At 34.8% G+C, this 19,544-nt stretch overlaps 1 protein-coding gene across 6 annotated transcripts in view; it reads right to left on the minus strand.

Annotated features, from left to right (window-relative positions):
• LOC149426832 (four and a half LIM domains protein 2-like) overlaps nt 1-19,544 on the minus strand; it is a 108,168-nt gene that overhangs the window by 11,258 nt on the left and 77,366 nt on the right. For 4 of the 6 annotated variants that reach the window (XM_089633510.1, XM_089633516.1, XM_089633523.1 and 1 more), the window contains 2 exons: nt 13,965-14,165; nt 10,886-11,060 (listed from right to left, as the gene is read on the minus strand). In XM_089633510.1, coding sequence (XP_089489636.1) covers nt 10,886-11,060; nt 13,965-14,165 — 376 coding nt within the window. Of the gene's footprint in view, nt 1-5,491; nt 6,029-10,885; nt 11,061-13,964; nt 14,166-19,544 lie in introns of those variants that run through there. The other 2 variants (XM_089633528.1, XM_089633543.1) reach the window with 2 other exon arrangements.

Genomic DNA, 19,544 nt, shown 5'->3' on the forward strand with positions numbered 1-19,544 from the left:
GACCTTAACCTTGCAAACATTTAAACTTCCAAGGATTTGTCCCACCACATTTTTAAATCGTAATTGAATTGCGAAAAATAAAATTGCACAAAGAAAGTAGGTAATTATTTACACAACAAATGACAAACTTGATTACGAAATTATAGAAAATCACTATATTATAAATCGATTGGATTGTAGCCTCAATCCTAATCTTTATTGCACTATGATCAATTATATTGTCTATCGTTTATCCGTGCATTTATCATTTTCAGATAGGTGTTCAATAAATAATAATAACTATGCACATCATTGAAATGGCGTAGGTACCGTACCGTAGGCTGTTATGAATTAAATTAAGCCTTTGCATACACTAAATAAAGGAAAAAAAAAACTTGTAGAATAAGTTATTTTTTTAATATTACGTAATTTCCCGCAATTAGGTGATCGTATATCAACCTGTTTTGTGTGTAGATACGCTATCTGGAAAAATCTCAATACAATTAATAAAGTACTCGTATACTTAAAGTGGCGGCCCGTGACTTTTGACTTTTGAAAATGTCTATTTTTTATGAAGATTTTTCAGTTTAGATATGTGCTGCGCTTCCCCAAATTGAGAGAATCTTGAAAATCTTCATAAAAAATCGAAATTTTGAAAAAAAAAATACATATATATGTATATGTACCTACATTTTTTTCAAAATTATATATACTAGTGGGCCCGGGCAGATGTTGTCCTCCCCCAGACCGCCTTCTACGCTGTTGTTGGATATTTTATGCATTTGACATACATAGAATACTTGCTCAAGTCACATCCATCGTAGATATTTTTTTGACGTTTCATTTGATCGATCATTTCAGCAGATTGTGATTATTATTCAGTACGATAGGAAGTAAGTAAAAATGCGACCGTTATATACTCTTAATACTGCCTTGAAGTATATTATGTCTTTCACAGTGTGACACATTATATATTGAGATAGGTATATGTTTTCAGCTACAACAACAACAATCATATTTTTCAATCTTACCACTCTAGTTCACTGAAAAGTCAAGGAACGCCACTGATTCGTATACAGATGTAAATATCGTTAAATATAAATAATTTAACATATATATTAAAAACCGAACGGTAAGCTTTGGAATAAAGAAACTTGCATTTTATATTTTACTATTCTTTTTCAACTTTTCTGTGTGAAGAAAAATGTGTTGATATATCTTAGGAAACTCTCTAGTAAATTATAAATCGATAATTTATTTAAATGTGATGACATTTCTTTATGTATTATGAGCGTCTTTGTAATTTAAAATGAATGCTTTAGTGCATACTATACTATACGAGTAGTTCGACAAGGATCTTAATTTATTCAATAATTTTGGTCACTTTCAATTAAAAACGAAAAAAATTATATCGGTCAGTGTAATGAACTTGAATCTTTTAGTAAGGAAACTTGATTCGATGCATTTTGGAACGAAGTAGCCACAAGGTTGGAACAATTGTTTTTTTGTTACGTCTATTAGTAGTGTATTTATTTTTTCTTCCAAGGTTTTTATGTTTGTGTTGGGAAGGTGCAAAAATGCTCCTATAGCCCAAGGCAAAGGTACCGCTGATAGCTCTATAGTTTTCAATCTCTCTTTCTTATAAACGACGCATGTAATAGAGAGAGAGGCCACGATGCAACTCTCGGTGGCAGGACCATAATATTGTGTTGACAGTTGACAGATGGATTGGTACACTCATCGCCGTTATTAGAATCCCGTTTGCCGTCAAATATCACGGGATATGACTGGTGTCTACCTACATTTACTGATTTGTGAATATATCAATGACATACAGACATTGACTTGTATCTCATTAAAAAGAGATATAATTTTAATGTATTCATGTATTATGGTCCTGCCACGGAGAGCTCAGACGTGCCCTCTTTTTCAGTTACATGGTACGTCTTTTATGAGAAATAATGAGAGGTTGGAGATGAAACTATTAGAGGAGTGCCTACAATATCGATAGAGCTTTATGTATCTTAAACTATATAAATAAAAAAAATATGTTAAATCTCCGAAAATTCTTCACAGTTTTCTTTGAAATGTTTAAAAGTGTTTTTTTTTAAAACAGCGCCATCTGCTAGACATAATTGTGGACGCTATTGTTTCTCTACCTGCACAGAAATACTGAGTCACAGCAATGCGTGGCGGGGTACAGCTAGTTACAAATAATATTACAGTGTTATTTTGATGGGAGCTGTATTTTGTATGCATTTTAGTAAAATGTGTTTCAAGCTTGTTTCAGAAATGAAAAAATGTAATTGAACGAAATTACAAGGGTCTTCAAAATCTAAGTGACTTCATGGATATTTTTTGACAAATAGTCTTCTAAAGGCAGGTTTTTATTTTGTGAAGACATCATATCTTTTATTCGTCAGCAGTGTGTTTTTGAATTATTTATCTATAAATGCATATTTTAAGAGATAAAAGCAAGAATTAAACTATAGTGTAAGTAACGTAATGTGTAATGTAATGCTTGTTTTATGCAATGAGGTGTATGAGGTATATATCTCAATGGTTTTATATTGTTTTTCGAACGTACTGCAAGCGCCGATCAAGACGTTTTGACAGCCAAGAACCCCGCAGGGCTATAATCGCTTAGTGTTCACCTGTTTGTTCATTACTCTCGAAACAATTTGACGAGTTATGATGCATTTATAAATATCAACTACTTATAATGATTTATTGCATATTTTTATTTGGGAAGCGGGTATGGTCACAGCCGCCCCGTGAAGCATTTATTGGATCCGCCATAGATACCCCCAGTTGTTCGCTTTTCGCGACTTGGCAGGGGTGCCCGGGTTCATGAGGTGAGGTTTGTCCAGGTTTTAGCGGTGGAGCCAAACCGGATCGGGAGAGGCCGGTTGATGAAGACTCTTTGACATATCCAGCCGTACTCTCTCGACCCATAGCTTTGCAGGGAGGGATGAATTCATACGTCCGTCACTTATGAACACACTGTCCTTCAAATACCTACCCACCTTTTTCACCACCCTTTTCATTCCTTTCATTAAAAAGACCATCCACACAGCATTCACAAAGGAGTTAATGTAAAATAAATACATACATGTACCTACCTATAATACAGCATTAGCTGATATAATAAATGGCTTTTTTCATTGAAAACATGGCGTGAATACTGGCAGCATTTATGTACTGTAAGTTTTTTGTTTGTTGGAAACCCGTTGTTACTGCTATTGTAGGACAGCATTAGTTCCAGTAGTTTTTTAGACATATGGGACAACCTGTTTTTAAAACTGATCTAAATTAATCACAATCATAGTAAGTAGTAAGTCGTTCATTCATTGTGACAGTTGACAGATGTTATTACTATCACTGTGGTAAAAAGAAAGAAAAGTCACCATCATCGCTGTTATTTGTTTCATAAACCACTTTGCCAACAAGTTCCTGGACCAGGTATTATTACTTGGTAACAGGCGGTGACATCATATTACTTATTACGTTTTAATTTCAAAATAATGCCAGTATTCACGCCATGTTTTCAATAAAAAAAGATAATTCGGCGTCATAAAGCTATTTATTGTCTGAGGGATTGGTTTGTAATTTGGGTCGTCGCTGGTCATTTCTGACTAAAATTAAATTAAATTAGTAGGTACCGACTACATAATTTTCGCTAATGGTTATGTCACACACATAAAATGATTTGATATGTATGACATAACTCTGTGTTCTTAGGACAAAATGTGGTAAGGGCAAAAATTTTATTTCTCAGTAAATCAGTTTGAAACTGTTCGAAGCCAGTGAGACTATGTCAAACGCAATCGGGGTATATTGCAATATTTGTGTTTAAGTTAAGAGTCAATGGTGTCACAGTCAATATCACACGAAATAGGACGCAGCATGTTATTTAACTTACACTAATCACAAAATTACCATTTGTCATAATATTGACCTCAGACTTTTTTTAGTCCACTGTTGGAGCAAATGTATAACAAATGGATAGTGTGTCATTTATCAACAACACATCACAGAAATTGTGATGTGTTGTTGATAAATGACATAAATTGTAAATCGGTAAACATTTTGTGGGTATGTTACTTTTCGGAGGTTTCGTATGTGTAGAAATAGTCTTCAAAGTAGAAAACGGAAATAATCAATAAGTCGAAATATACTGGTTACTCTCAGTTTGAACACGTACCATCGGCCACTACTGGCTAATGCTGTAAAAGTCTGTAAGGGGAATATATGACGCAAATGTGAATTACGTAAATAAAACAACAAAAGAAAAGGACAAAGTGAACTCACGCTTCAGCTTTTACTGCAAATAAACCCTAATATAATTCCGATTCTTAGATTGTTCCCTTTCCATATTGCAGCCATGTTTCATTTGCAAATATTTTTTTTACAAAATCTAAATTAAATCTATGTTTCAGTGAGGTATATGGAATTATTTGAAAAATCATTAATAAGTTATATAAAAAAAATATAATACTGCCTTTGATATTTTTGAAAGTTAAATTCGAAGTACAGCCAGGTTTTAAAGTCGAATCACGGTTAAAAATTAATCTCCCATGTGGTTTATAACCTCTTATAGGTCAACATCGCTTATATCGCGGAACACAAACCGAATTTAATAATAAGTGCACTTAGTTCAAACACGTTGGTGCATTGGGCTCGCTAAAGGAAAGCACTCACTCTTAGGTCAAGTGTCCGATAACTTCGGACCTTTGTATGAGGGTACAACTGAAGATTGAATAAACCAAATCATAAATAACATGGCCGATGTAATTAAGTAGAATGTTTGAATAAAATAAATAAATAATTAAATTGCAACCTATGGTCAATACTTCTATTTCATCTAACTCACGTTGAGCAACTCAGCAACTGCCCATATTGTTGCAACTTATTAGAGTTTGTTGCTGTTTTCTGTTGCTACATGTTGTGTATAGCATATCTGCTGTATCTATAGGATTGTTGCCATAATAGATACCGTGTATTGGTGGATTTTCGCAAAAGTAGTTAGCGGTTCTCGTTTGCTGAAATACAGACCAATGCCTTTGCATGTTAATAACCTAATGATTTTACATAATATTAACATATTGGTTGGTGACGTTCTGAAGCAATTATGCCAACCTATTAGTCAATGTATTTTTTTATAAGGTTTCACGTGGTATATTAGTTATTTTTATACATTATAGTTATTAAGCCCACCGAAAGTTGTCAGACGGATAGTTAATCCAAAAAAAATCATTGAAATTCACAACTTTCGACAATGGAAACGTGCTATCCTGCTTGCTTACTAGCTACCTACGGCATTCTGGTTGCATTTACCAAAGTTAAAACAAGGCGGGAACTAATTTATTAGGCCGAAACTGGCCACAAGATTTAATATCATTCTAATTAATCTAATCTAGATCAAAAAGCTTTAAATTACACCGCCCTTAATCGTAAGCAGGAATCTACCTACTACCCATTCAACCCCCACCCTAAGTAGAGGAACAATAACCTGCCACAGTTTTGGTGGAATCCCCCATCAGGCAGTCCCCCTGCAGCGCACACCGGAAGCTCCTGTTCTGCTTGTCTGCGGTCGCATTGGGAAGAAACATAGATAAGATGGCTACATCCTCGTTGGTCTCCCTTGCCCTCTTGATCCTGTCTTCACCCACTGTCTTCGTCTTCAGATGCAGCATCGACTTCAGATCTTTACTCAACACGTCCGCGGACATGCTGGTGTTTTTCTTTGGTCGTTGAATCTCGAAGCCGGTATGAAAATTGTGATCAAATGAGCACACACTTAACTCGCGCACAATGATTTTTTATGATTGATTGTTTGCTGTTTCACATATATTTGATTAATTTTACGCGTTTTCATTTAATGAGGCGATTTCACCGGTTGAGTATCGATTGAATTCGTGACTCTAAAAGTGTGTTGTGTAGGCAGACGGGTATAGTCCTGGTTGCAAGCAAATCGTACAAACTGCGGATATGTAAGGCGACTGCGACTCGTCTATTCGGCGTACAGCGAAGCACTGGGGACTGGGGCCAGCGGGCCCTGGGCCGCGGTGTCCGCTCCGCAGTGGGACGTCAGATGACACACTCCCTCCATTCTAAACCTTCCTACTACGCTCAGTCTCCAACCAGCAAAACAACTAACTCCTTTTAACTTCTTACTTCTTATCTTTCTTGGCACTATTGAGATTTTCCGCCGTGAGCTGCACCGGGCAATTATTAAAGGCGATAAAAAAATAAGTCATGCCGATTGGTGCAGTGTATCGGAAATTAATGGATTTCTTATCGGCAACAATCGCGAATATAAGTTTATTCACGTAGCTAGATTTAAAATAAACAACACGTGAGTAAGCACTAAAATGATTTAAAAAAATATTGTATTTACGAGTTTCAGATAAATTCCAATTTTAAATAATATTTGAAACATTAGTACTTTTTTACTGTAACACCTGAAATCTATTAAAAACATTCGAACGGTGGACATCAATATTCAGTCTGTAATTTGTAGGCAAACAGCTCGCAACGTCATTTTGATCATTAGCTACGGAGCTTTAAAACATCCGGCTAAACATCAAAAAGACTAAAAAACGCTAAATACTTTTTTTATCAATTATTCAATAAGAAAAAAAGGCTTTATCCACTATGATTTGCATAAAGATCATACTTAGATTTAATAAAACCGGTATTATTGTATGGAAAAAAGCGTATTACCTTACGGAGATATGTAACTAAATACTTATTAATTAATAAAATGGAAACTATTGTTCGTTTTGCTGTCGATTTAAAGTATGATCGATTATAATATATTTGTAGATATTATGATCTAACGCACATACGTCCACACACACATTTATCAAAGTTAAATAATAACGTCCACGCCTTTGTATTGTGAGTTAGAACACTATGTAGGGACGGTTTTATAATTACAAGTGTGACGTTCTTGTTTTCTTAGCAAATATTCCTTACTGTTATTGGGATGTAGCATTCTAAAATATGCATCTTTTGTGGGCGGATATTATTGATATTGTAGAAGCTTTTGAAACTAAGAATTTCTTATCCGAAATATACCTGCAAAAAGTGATTTTTTTCTTTTATAATCCACATACCTATTTCAATCGATTGAAAAAGGCTTATTCAGTCATTTGAAAGCTCAAGTTGTGTTCATATTCTGCCGTCGTAAGCACAAAGGCAGCTGGGAATTTGCAAAAGTCACATTCTGATAATGAGACCACTTAGCTATTATATACTAAAGAAGTACACCAGAATGTGACTTTTGCAAATTCCTAGTGGCCTTTTTGCTTATTGCAGTATTGAACACGAATCGATGTACCTACAATCTTTACGAAAAATCAGAAAATCTGCGTGCTAAAGGAGCAACAACTCTGGAACGGTGAGCTCTGATGTCATGAAATCTGCCTAAAATTTGTAAGCCAACGCCATTATTTTCAGCGCGCTACTTCATTTCCATCTTTTTTTCCATCATTCTTCATATTTTTATAATTAGTTCGACATGAATAGTATTGTTGAAACCAGACGAAACCGGGTGGAATCTGTTACCCACTAGTTAAAATAAAAATATTTCTTTTCATGTCTTAACATTTAATGAAAATACAACAATCCTTTTCTCTCCCTTTCTATCCCTCAATATCGAAATCTATAGTTGCAATAAAGTGGTTGACCTCAATTCAACCATACGGATAATTTATTTTATAATATTTTAAGCGCTGTACCAATCCGATAGAAGGAATAATATATAGAATACAAGCCGAGAGAGACTTCAAAATGGATACGGCCTCCTTGTGGTTTAGTACAAACACTGTAAGACTTTCTAAGCTCAATGAGCTAGCTTCGCGGTTAACTGTTTACTGTTACCTAATTCCGGGCGTACTGTGGGCTGTACACTCTACAGGAAGACGTTAAGTCTTTGTTTTATAACTAACTAATAGTACCAGGATTTGTTCTAGTTGCATTATACTTGAATATATACATTATAGTGAAAACTTGGGAACACCGAAAATATGAAATCCTGTCGATTTTTTGTTTATCAATTATGTTTTTCAAAGCTCTATAGCTCATGATGAAAATTTCATAGAGAGCTGAAAATAGTTGAATTGACTTGGAAATTATAAGCAGAAAGAGATGTCTTTATTTCATGTCTCTAGAGCTCACCGTTTGCAAGTTATTTATGTTTCAAACAATTTAAAATGTCTGCTTTGTTATTAAGATAAAATGATCAATTAATGATAAAATAAATTCCTTGTGCAAATTTCGTGATCCCGTACACCACGGTTTACCGTTTGGGTGTTTTAGCTGCTTCAGATAAACAGATTTATGCTTAATAGTTGAGATTACACGTACTGTCTTTACAACATTAGAGATGTTTACAGAAATGTTTCAGATATCCTTTTTTGGAAGTTTAAAAAACGTTTTCAGATTGACCTAACAGAGAAGCCCATCTGTGAACAAATTGTATGATTGAAGCCGGTGATTTACTAGCTGCATTAAAAAAGAGTAGGTCAAGGAAAAACATGTTCAGCAAATATTCCATAAATGCAATAGTGCTTTGACACTCCGTCAAAAACTTTTTTTTTTCATTTCATTTTGTTTGAACAAAACTCCTTTTAAACAAGAGTTGAATTTCACTTCTTCCGAATATTTATTTATAGTGATGATGAATATTAACATCTTCGGCGAGTAGCCATGATGCTATACGTAGGTAATGCGCCGGTGTGGGAAGAGTATTCATTATTCATTTTGATTGTTGTGGAAATGAGAAGAACACTTTAAAAAATTTAAAATGCGGTTTTATTAAACGCCATCATGTCGGCTGTCCAATGTTTAAGGAGTATGAATATTTTTTTTAGTAAAATGCTGCTGAATTGTAAACTAAATTGTAACGAGAAACTTAAAATATGTCCAGTTGATCAAAATGATTCCTGAAGGTGTTCCAGGCACTCAGTAACTCTGCTAACTTAAAAATTATTTGGACTGGCGCTGTTGAAAATATTGCCGCTAAAACGGTATCCGGTCGTGCAAAGATGCTCATCTAATATTGTATTATTTAAGATTAGCTATGGAGTTTTTAACATTGAACCGCTGAAGTCAGTTTAAAAAAGAATATCTGTTAAATTTTGGTCACGTACTTGGCATCGCTGTCGGACAGTTAATTATTAATTCGTTGTTTATATAAACATGCTATACCTATACTCCCATGTATTACGCTGTCAGCACACGCGGATGCGTTTTTATTAGATAACGTGCTTGTAGCTATCGTCGTTTATTTATTAAGTTAGACGGCCAAGATCTTTATCAAATCTCGTAAAAAATACTGTAAAAAGTGTTGCTGATCTCTGTAGCAAAGACCGAAAGTGACATCACACAAATTTTTCAATCAAAAGCAGACAATTCCCACAGATTTATTTAAGAAATGACCGCTGGAGTATATTTAGAACCTCTTAAGTCATCAAGCAGTGATCCTGGTTAATTCTGAAATGTAGTAAACGATGAAATGTTTTTATCTCCGAATCAGCTTCCAGCCTCTCCAAAACACACATTTTTGTAAGAAATACGTAATTTCTAGCAAATTATAAAACTATTTTCTACCAACCAGCTTTTTTAACTTATATTTCAGATTGGTTTCCGTATTCCCGTTAAATGATAGCACTGTTCTTAGTGTACAGCTACAAAATCTAAAGATGTATAATTTGTATCAAAGATTTACCATAATGAGTTTTAAATAGCAATGATGCCTCGTCTCAAAAAAACACTTAATCTCTTATGTATTTTTTGCGTGAATTAAGAGTTTATTTACATTGCGGTGAGTAATAATGATGTAAACAAGTCTACATTTAATTTATTGGATACAGTTTCCAATATAACATTTTCGAGACAAAAGTCCAGTCTTTTCACGGCGATGATCGTCGCTAAAATGGGCACACGTGTCATTTGTATCTTTAGTTTGAATGATATTGATTTAGTTTATTCACCATTCAACACAAATTCCATTGTCATGTATGTACTTTTTATCGAAGTCGGAAGAGAATTTTGAAACCGTGATAGATCTCCGTTTGCTATTGCTATGAACCAAGAATGTGGATTGATTTGTTTGACTCGCCCTAGTTGCATTCAATGCAGCAAGTAGATAACCAACTTTTACGAATGTGATATACCATCTCTAGAATGGTTCGATCTTTGTTATCACTCGCTAACCTTGTTGAAAACTCAACTTCTACGACATGGCATGGCTGAAGGGGTGACGGTTTTCCTTACTAAACTATTTTTGGGGTCATAAGTGGGTTGAATCCCAGCACTGAAAGGAATGGGAGAAATCACCTGAAATGAGACAGTATTAAAGTGCTCATGGAAGGTCAAACCCCAAGCAACTACTCATGGATGGAAAACTCACAGAGAAAGAAAGGAGGACATCAACAGATCTCTACCAAATCAATGGAAATAAAATGCCGCTATTGGGGGAGTTGAAATTAACAACAGGCGTTGAAACTGTGGAGAGGATAAAGGATGCTTCACAATTCTACAAAGTGAAATAGGGAGACACCAAACACTCAAAACTGGCCCACATTCAGAGGTATAAGGTGAAACATGGGAGTTGGAACAGTGCCCTTTGATCTGAATGCTTACGGAAGCTATGTAGACCGTGTCTGAATCAAAAATTATATATCTGCTAAGGAACAATTATTTATAAATGCTTCAGGGTATTCACTAGGCATTTTATAAATAGACCCATTAGCTTAAACAAGGTCACATTTACCCAGGAACGTTTTGTGTAATTGGACTATGAGGAAGGCTGCTTTCTTATAGTTGGAAAAAGTGCCTACTGTGTTGTTCCAGAGGTCAAGGTATGCAGTGTTAAAGGAAGGTTTGATGTACTCACCAGCACGGAAGACCTCTCCGCAGCCGTCGCAGCGGGAAGCGAACTGCGCGTCATAGCAGTTGCCGCAGTAGATCTTGTCTACCTTGGAACCGAACTGCTTGTCTACCAGCGACACGCGGCACTTGGCGCACAGGAAGCACGCCTCGTGCCAGTGCTTGTCCTTGTAAGACAGATCCTGGAATAAAAAAACTCTAATTAGAATTTTTACATTATGAGGATTCTAATGTTAATAATAACTGACTGAAACGCGTCAATGTACTTCTACCGTCCGCGTCCATAACAATGTGATATAAATATAACGTAACATGGAAGTCTGCATTTGACTCATCCGTTCAGACCTGCTGTATTGAAAACTGAAATAAAATAATGAACTTCTGCATTTTATGATCTCAAAATAGTGATTATTATATTGCTCCCTATAGGTCTGGTGTGCGACCACCATCCAGAATCCACTTGCTTGGAATGGGTTTAGTTATGCTTGATGACAAGATCTGAATGGTCTGTTATTCCCCATCCGTCATCTTCCACTATTCCTTCAATCCTCCCACATTTCAGCCACACCAATATTCCCCATTGGAAATGCCATAGTTCGTATACTAATGAAATTGTGAAGTGATTGTGGCTTATTTCACCAAATTTTAATATCAACTTCAAAAAAAAACAATCATATCTAATAACATCCTATTTTCTATTGCATGTCTCCCGTCATGCTTATAATAATAATATTCGTCCTTTTCATTCCTTTTTTGTTGAAGGGTGAAAACCAGATAAATCACGAACAAACAATAAACAGATATAAAAGAAGAGAAGGGTGATTGCAACTCTTTATGGCATGACATATAAATATAAACCAGTAATCGAGGCTGGCAATATCTGATCCCACGGCCAGGTGAGTCTGGTGAGCAGGTCACAACTCACAACAGAGACAAACCATTTTCAGATTCAATCACTCGATACTTCAAATAAATAGCCTTATTAAGCCTTAAGGCTGAGCACACATATTTGTACTAGATGAAGGCTGCGACAAAGTCAATAGATACACTCAATTTGCCCGACACTAAACACTCCACTCCACACACCTAACAATTAATTATATGTTATTTAATGTTTGCATTGAATCCAATCCGACTATTACTTTTAATAATGTGAATTTATGTTGACCATTATGTGGAAAATGTGTTTGTGCTTGTAACAAATTTGTGTGCTTAGCAAAACCAATCACAAAACGTGTAATACGGCGCAGGCCAGATGATTGAGTAATAATACTCATTTAAAATAATGAAATAAATGTTTTGAGGCCAAAGAGTGTTGGGGGGGAGTAGAAGAGGATGGAGAAGATTATGTAAGTACATGGCTATATACAATCTCTAAACAAAGCTATAGTCATTTCAAAACAATTTTAAATTTTGAATGATTGAATATCTTGCCAAATATTATGCCTTATCTTGAACGAAGTGCCAATAAACAAAATTTTAGGTTTTTCAATTTTTGCATGTGAATAAACCCATACATATGAATATTTTTTTAATCTTAGCACTCGCCGGATTTAAACCCGAGCTCTGTGCGTCTGATCGTCGTGTTATTTATTTGTATATTATCAGTGCATTTTTGTTGGAATTTTAAGCGTCAGAAGAACGCCAAGAAAGCTTTGTGCTATTTAAAATTCAGCGCCGATATTTTAAATCGTCACGTCTAGTATTATGTGCAATATTTAGTCTCTGGTATTAAAAATGTTTGAAATAAATACAACAATCGCTCTCAATGGATGAGCTTTTAAGTGGGAGAAAAGAAAAAAAGTTACTCGAACACCTGCAAAAGTTATAACCACGTTTTCCACAAATAATGATTAAATATTCGCGTTTAAACGACAGAGCATTTTATGTTACTAATCGATGAAGCTGTCGTTAAATTTGTCCGTCAACGACTTGAAAGTTTAAAACTATAACAGTTAATTTTGACGTGTTTCTTAAGGTTTATATTTTTACGGTCACTATTAACATTTGAAACTCTGCCATGACATTTTGCATGTGGACATTGCCAAATACCAATTGGCCCAAGAGCGCAGTTTTAATATTGTTAAGTGTACAGTTATGTTTTATGATAATAGTTAATGCCAAATAGTTAACTAAGATCTGGAGGTCTAACGAAATATTTGTATCTATGCAGAGAAGGTTATTGATGGGGAAAATACGTGATTTAATCTTTGGGTGATATAACGTGAGAAATATATTTATTGGACAGTTTATTGATTTCCAATCAAATTTCCATAACCTATGGTATGTAATGCATTCGAATTTGTATCTTTATATTACAATTACTCCATAAATTATAATAAATTATCCACAATTCCATACTTTGGTATGCTGTGCGAAGAGTATTTTTAGAGAAAATTAATGTTTTAAAGATTATCTTATTGAAGGCGGAAAAATCATCCAGTTTTTACACAATCGTATCAAATACATGGGAGTGAGACGTAAAAGACTCATGATCATAATTGTGATAAATGTGAACCGTGTACAATGTACATTGACCTACCTAGAAACTAATCTGTGCATGTTGTCAAAAAGGCAACTGTGAAATTAACCAGGTGGCCAAAAGGGGGACCACTACTAACGAACGAACTATTTTCAAATGCTCTGTTAGTCCCAATAATCTTTAGTGACTTTTATTGATAGTATACAGAGTGAAGCTACGTAGAGTCTGATGTGCTACTTTAGATTGAGGTGATCATTATTTCATGGTTTATAAGGGATGGTACGGGAGCGATGCTGCCCACTCCACAGCTTATAACGTCGATCCGTACAAATTGTTTTGCGTATTTCGTGAATGTGCACCGGTACCAAAGAGAATGACGCTAGTTCTAAATACTTAATTTCTTTTGTACATCCTACGGGAGGAATTAAATTCGGGGAGGATGGAATCATACGGGCAAACAGGGGATGAAGGAAGGTGGATGATAAACAAGTAAATATTGTAGTATTCACCATAAGTCGAAACACACAGTTTGTCGGAAGAGAACAAAACCAAGGAGCAGGGGGCGTAGGAAAGTTGATAAAGAAGTATTGGAGTAGGCATTTACCTTGGAGTCGATTCCAATGATCTTGTTGCACTCCTCGCAGCCGTTGGCGAAGACGCTCTCGTAGCACTTGATGCAGTAGGGGTGGTCATCGCGCAGCACGTAGCGTTGGCCCGTCAGGGACTCGTCGCACTGCCAGCAGCAGAAGTGCCCCGAATGCCAGTCCTTGTTCATGGCCTTGGTGTACTCGCCGCTGAAAATCAACTGGAGAAAATACACTAATTAGTACTTTTCTAATGTGTCAATGACAATGATAATAAAATGGCCGATTCATTTGTACCCCAGCTTTAGTTTAACAGGGTCAGTTTAACGAAATTTGAACGATTCATCAAATTTTGAAAGTTAATTTTCAAGTTCCGTGAAAGTCCTATTCGAGTTCTGTTATAGTATAATTATGAACCAGTTGTTTTACAGAAAGGAAATAACAACAAAACTTGAAATTTGATGAATTGTTCAAATTTTGTGAAATAGCCCATCCTTATTGTTGGCACAATAGCGTTGAAATAGTCCTGGGTGTTTGGGTACGTGCAAAACCAGATCCTTTTTTAAAATATTGATTAATAGTGATGTTTAAAGAATGTTATTTTGTTTATTTTTATTCTTTGTGATTAACAATTACAATTGTCTTTTACTAAATACTCTCACTTTTTCTAAAATCCTATAAGTGAGGTGATTTGTTCAATTTAATGGACCACGATAAAACTAAAAAGCCAATTACACCAACCAGTTTCAAGTTGATTCGTTTTCGAACCAATCTGCCTACGCGGATTTAATGTGTCACAAAACCGCTTTGAACCATGTCGAAACGAATCGATTGTTTGAAAGGGAAACTGAATCTAAAAGCGTAGGATCTTTATGATAAGGTGCATATTTGATAAAAATTATATATCTTATTTTTTTTTCGTAAATGGTTTCATATTTTAATAATTCGGTTCAGGAGATGAAGAACAAAGATGTTTGCAGACGTGCAACTTTCTTAATCTTTGTATTGCCAGGCAGAGATCATTCGTCAAAATAACACGGTGAAAGTTTTCCAGAATATTGCTCGAAGATGTGAGACGTTACAGCATCGTATATGTTTGGTACATCTGTTTATTCTGATATAGCTTTCATTTGTTATTTGCCAATGTAATAAAAAATACTTAAATCTTCGACTAATATACTATAACAAAAAAATATTTTGAGTCCCAACTGCACCGATGTCAACGGAAAGTTTACCCTCCCATTAGGTACTCTTAGTATCACCCTGGTGAAAGATCACCATTGAGAATCGAAACATCACTTGAAATGGTTTTTGCCGTGCATGGTGACTAGATTTGAATAGCCAGATACTTCCACATTCCTCTTCTCCATCTTATTTTCTTCCCCACTCCCCTTCTGTATCACAACATAAAACACCAATTGGGTATGCCATAGTCCCACTAGTTCTGGACTTGCGTTGTAATCACATAAAAAATATACATTTTGAGGGGAAGGAAAATTGATGATGAAGGCTGGGAAGTGCCTGGCTATTCAGATCTAGTCACTAAACATAGCTGAAAGCTATTTCAAGCAACTACTGAAACTACTCCGAAAGGTGCTCTCACCACTCTAATAATAATACATTTTTGCTATATTTATTTTTGCAATGTTTGTCAACAATATTTGCGTAATTCGTAAATTATCGTATAAAATATTACCTAAGCTATAAAAAAATACACCGCATTGGAGATGTTCCTCGAATAAAAAAAACACCTTATTTATAGTTTGAGCGATACTGACAATCTTTTGCTTATTATTTCATTGATGTTCCTGTCTTCCCACGAGATAATTAGTTAGGCACTGCCGGCGATGACGAGATTTGCGTGGACTTTTAAGATGTATTTATACAGGGCCGAACCTACAATAATTTGCAAAATAACGACAGTTTTTTTTAATATGATGATTAGTGAACACAATCGTCACTAGCCCTACATAGGTATATTTTAATTGATTTAATTACAACTACTTTAATAACAATTAAATCTTAGAGATGCTCGCTCAATACATTCTTGAATTGAGTTTTAAATCAGTCAAGTCAAAAGATTTTTTTAATGTAAATTAATGTATTGAATCTAGGTAGGAATTGAAGTCAAATTATTTTCGTAAAGGCCTTATCAGATATAAGCCAAATCCGCTGCCACTGTGGGTAGGGAAAAACACCAAGAAGCATTCCGCCGGGTATTTGTATGAGTTTTCGCAGCTAAGGCGAAACTAGAATTCCGCCAATTCTGCCATACCGCCTACCCACGCGGTATCTTTTCGCTCGTTTTGCGAAACAGGCGCCATCGCTATCCATTTATTTTTATCTTATTTATTCATGGACATCACGATCTTGACCGACTACACAGACGAAAATAAACAACGTATCGCTACCCATATCAGAAGCGAAATCCGCCTAGGTTTGAATAGTGAGAATACCACATACCCACTCAATTTTCGCAATCCGCAGCGGCAGCGAATATCGCTTTTATCTTAATAGGCCTTAAATGTGCAGAATTTTCAATTTTTCGCATTTGCAAGCTATTCTCATCAGGCTATCAATTATTTAAAAAATGGCGCAGGTGGTTTTACGATTTCTAACTGTTGTTTGCCAATATTTCCTTTGAAAAAATGTGAATCTAGGTTCAAACACATTAAATATTTTAATATATTTCTGTAAGCTAAACGCACGCGTTACGATTTTGGTGGTAAAGTTTGCAATAGTGAGCAAAAGATTTTCCGAGCTTATTTCGTATAAATGATATGCTATTTTTGACGCACCTTATGATTATGCGCCCGGTAACACCTTCCAACTAAACCCATGCTTGATCCGGCCCTGATTAAAATGTATACAGTAAAACAATATAGATAACACGAAGTTCTAGTATAATATTATGATTTTCGAATAAATAGTCAGCGGTTTTACTTCGCCTTCGCCTTCTCTTATCCGGTTAACGTATTGGCACTATTAATACTACAGCTACCTTTACTTCGGACAGCTATGCAAGGCATTAACCCACCTACTAATCCTGTAATAAGGAGTATCAGATGATCTCGATTACGTCAACATTACATATATTTGGATTATAAAACTTTGCATTGTGTTTTAACCCACAACAGTATTTTATAAATGATTAGTTATATTATTTAGAAATTATAATGGGCCATTATGCAAATACATGCTAACACTTTTATTAGTTCGCTAAAATTGGCTAACTGATTCAAATAATCCAAAAAAAAAAATCCGCCTCCATTTGACTTTAATTATGAAGATTATGGAATAGATTTCCGCCCTGTTTAAAAAACGATCTAGATTTCATATAATATGCGCTCTTCCAGTTTAAGTTTATGGACTGGCTCTACAATTGCCGATGTCGAAAATTTATTAACAAATTTGAAACTTTTTGTCAAATAAATACGGTTTTTAGTTTTGTTTGATTGATTTTTTATAACGATGTTTAGAAAAACCCATAAAACTACAAAGTAACATAATTTATGTGAAACGTATTTGTGACCGTAAAGCTAGTTGTATTTACTATAGAAAGTTGGTGGCACAATAAAGGAAGCTTTATCCAATGACGGATTAATTATAGCTTAAAAAAGTATTATCTTAAGAAAGAACACAATGTCATGATTCAATAATGTTAGTTGATGGTTGAGGTATTTTGGGCCTTACAGACTACTCGTCAATCGCGAGTGTTTTTTTGGCTGTATCGCATACAACCAAAACTTCCTAAATCACAAGGCCGGGACACCCATTCAAAGCAGCCTCCTAACTTGTATGGGATTTTACAAAAAAAAAAATTCAATTTATTCTTCTTTATTAAAACATCTTAAAATGTTTTACTTCATTAAAAAATATATATATATATATTGAAGGTTTCCATACAAGTTAGGGTTAGGAGGCTGATTTGATACAGTGTCCCGGCTTTGTGATCTAGGAGGTTTTCATACAACGCTTCTCCACGGTTCAATTTTACGTTCAACTCAATCAGATAGATAACACCGCTAAACCAAATTGAAACAAACCAAGTGGTCTGTAAGGCCTATTAAACCGAATCTATATCTCATTGGGGTTCCGTCAACGTTTCAGACAGCTGTCTCAAGGAAGCAGCAGTTTTATGGTGTCATCCAATTTCTATAACGAGTTTCCAAAACAAACAAAAACGATACAAATCTACTAGTATTGCAGTTGTAAAAATTCATTCATCTCAAATTAATTGTGCACATTTCTGCAAGTAAACATTTAGAAATAATTTAGCAATAGGTTTCCGGATATTTTTTTTTATAAATCGTATCCGTAAACCCACTGGATAACACCGCAAACGACGAATGTTGAAGGGCTTGTTGCCGATTTTCAAAAGTTGTAAATATTAGTAAACATTCCACAATAGTTATTATTTTTATGTTAATTATAAATAAATTATTTCTCGTATAATGTACCTTTCATTATAGAGGGTATGTGCTGTGGCTGGGGTTCGAAGATTTTGAATATTTCGATGCTAAGCATTTTAAATTAAAATTTAGGGAAATTGGGAAAGGTTCGTTGATATTTCAGTGAATGTCAATACTGACAACCGTAAACTCCTCATTTATTTCCATCGAAGTGATTTTCCGTTATATTTTCACGCTACTACGAAATTAAAAATAAACTGTTGATTCACGAAAAACGTTTTTCCAAGTTTTGCGCACGCGACCAATAACAAAGCACCCGAAAAGCTATTTGGTACGAAAACATGCCAAAACTGACCGCGCTTCGAGTGGACGTTCCATTTTCATGGGGTGGCAACCGAAAACATCTGGAAAGCTTTCACAGATTGGCCTACATAATGTTATTATGTCATATAACTGAACGATGTAAAATACAGAATAAAAAACATTGTATTATGATTGATTTTAACTGTTCTGTATTTAAAACTAAACGTAACGTATTAATTAATAAACGTACGTAGCGTTCATAGATGGCGTTAATTTAATTATTTTATGAACATACACTTTTTGCTAGTTATGCTTTAAAATATATAGACGAATTTTACGAACACGAACAAATAGTTTTTTTCCGCATAAAAACCCCAAGGCATAAAAATACAATATTGTATCGGGGATTCAATCCAATATTTTATTTGTATGCCTTTCTTGAAGGAATTGAGTTTTATTACGGACAAAACTATTTATTCATATTCATATTACGTATGTACGGGCGCAAACAAATAATTCGTCTTAATATTTTAAAGCGTAACTTACAAAAAGTGTATTTTCATCAAATAATTAAATTAACGCCACCTGTGAACGTGTAGATTAAAACGCACGCCATTTTTAACCTTAAATGATTCTTATTTATCAAGTTTAAATTGGAGAATCCCATTTTAATTTTAATTAAGCGTGATAGCTGTTTCGTATTTCGAAAGCGACAGCTATCAGGCGTGATAATAAATACAATTGCAAAGCAGAATACGTCTTTTTTTGTAAATTGAATGACAATAATTATTGAATCTATAAAAATAACTTTAAATGATTCTACAATATCCTATATGATTTGAAAGTTTCACGATATTGAGAAGTACGAGTATAATATATATTGAA

The sequence above is a fragment of the Hesperophylax consimilis genome, chromosome 1 (genome assembly GCF_061612785.1).
Source record: "Hesperophylax consimilis isolate HC1 chromosome 1, BYU_Hcon_1.0, whole genome shotgun sequence".
NCBI classification, from domain to species: domain Eukaryota; kingdom Metazoa; phylum Arthropoda; class Insecta; order Trichoptera; family Limnephilidae; genus Hesperophylax; species Hesperophylax consimilis.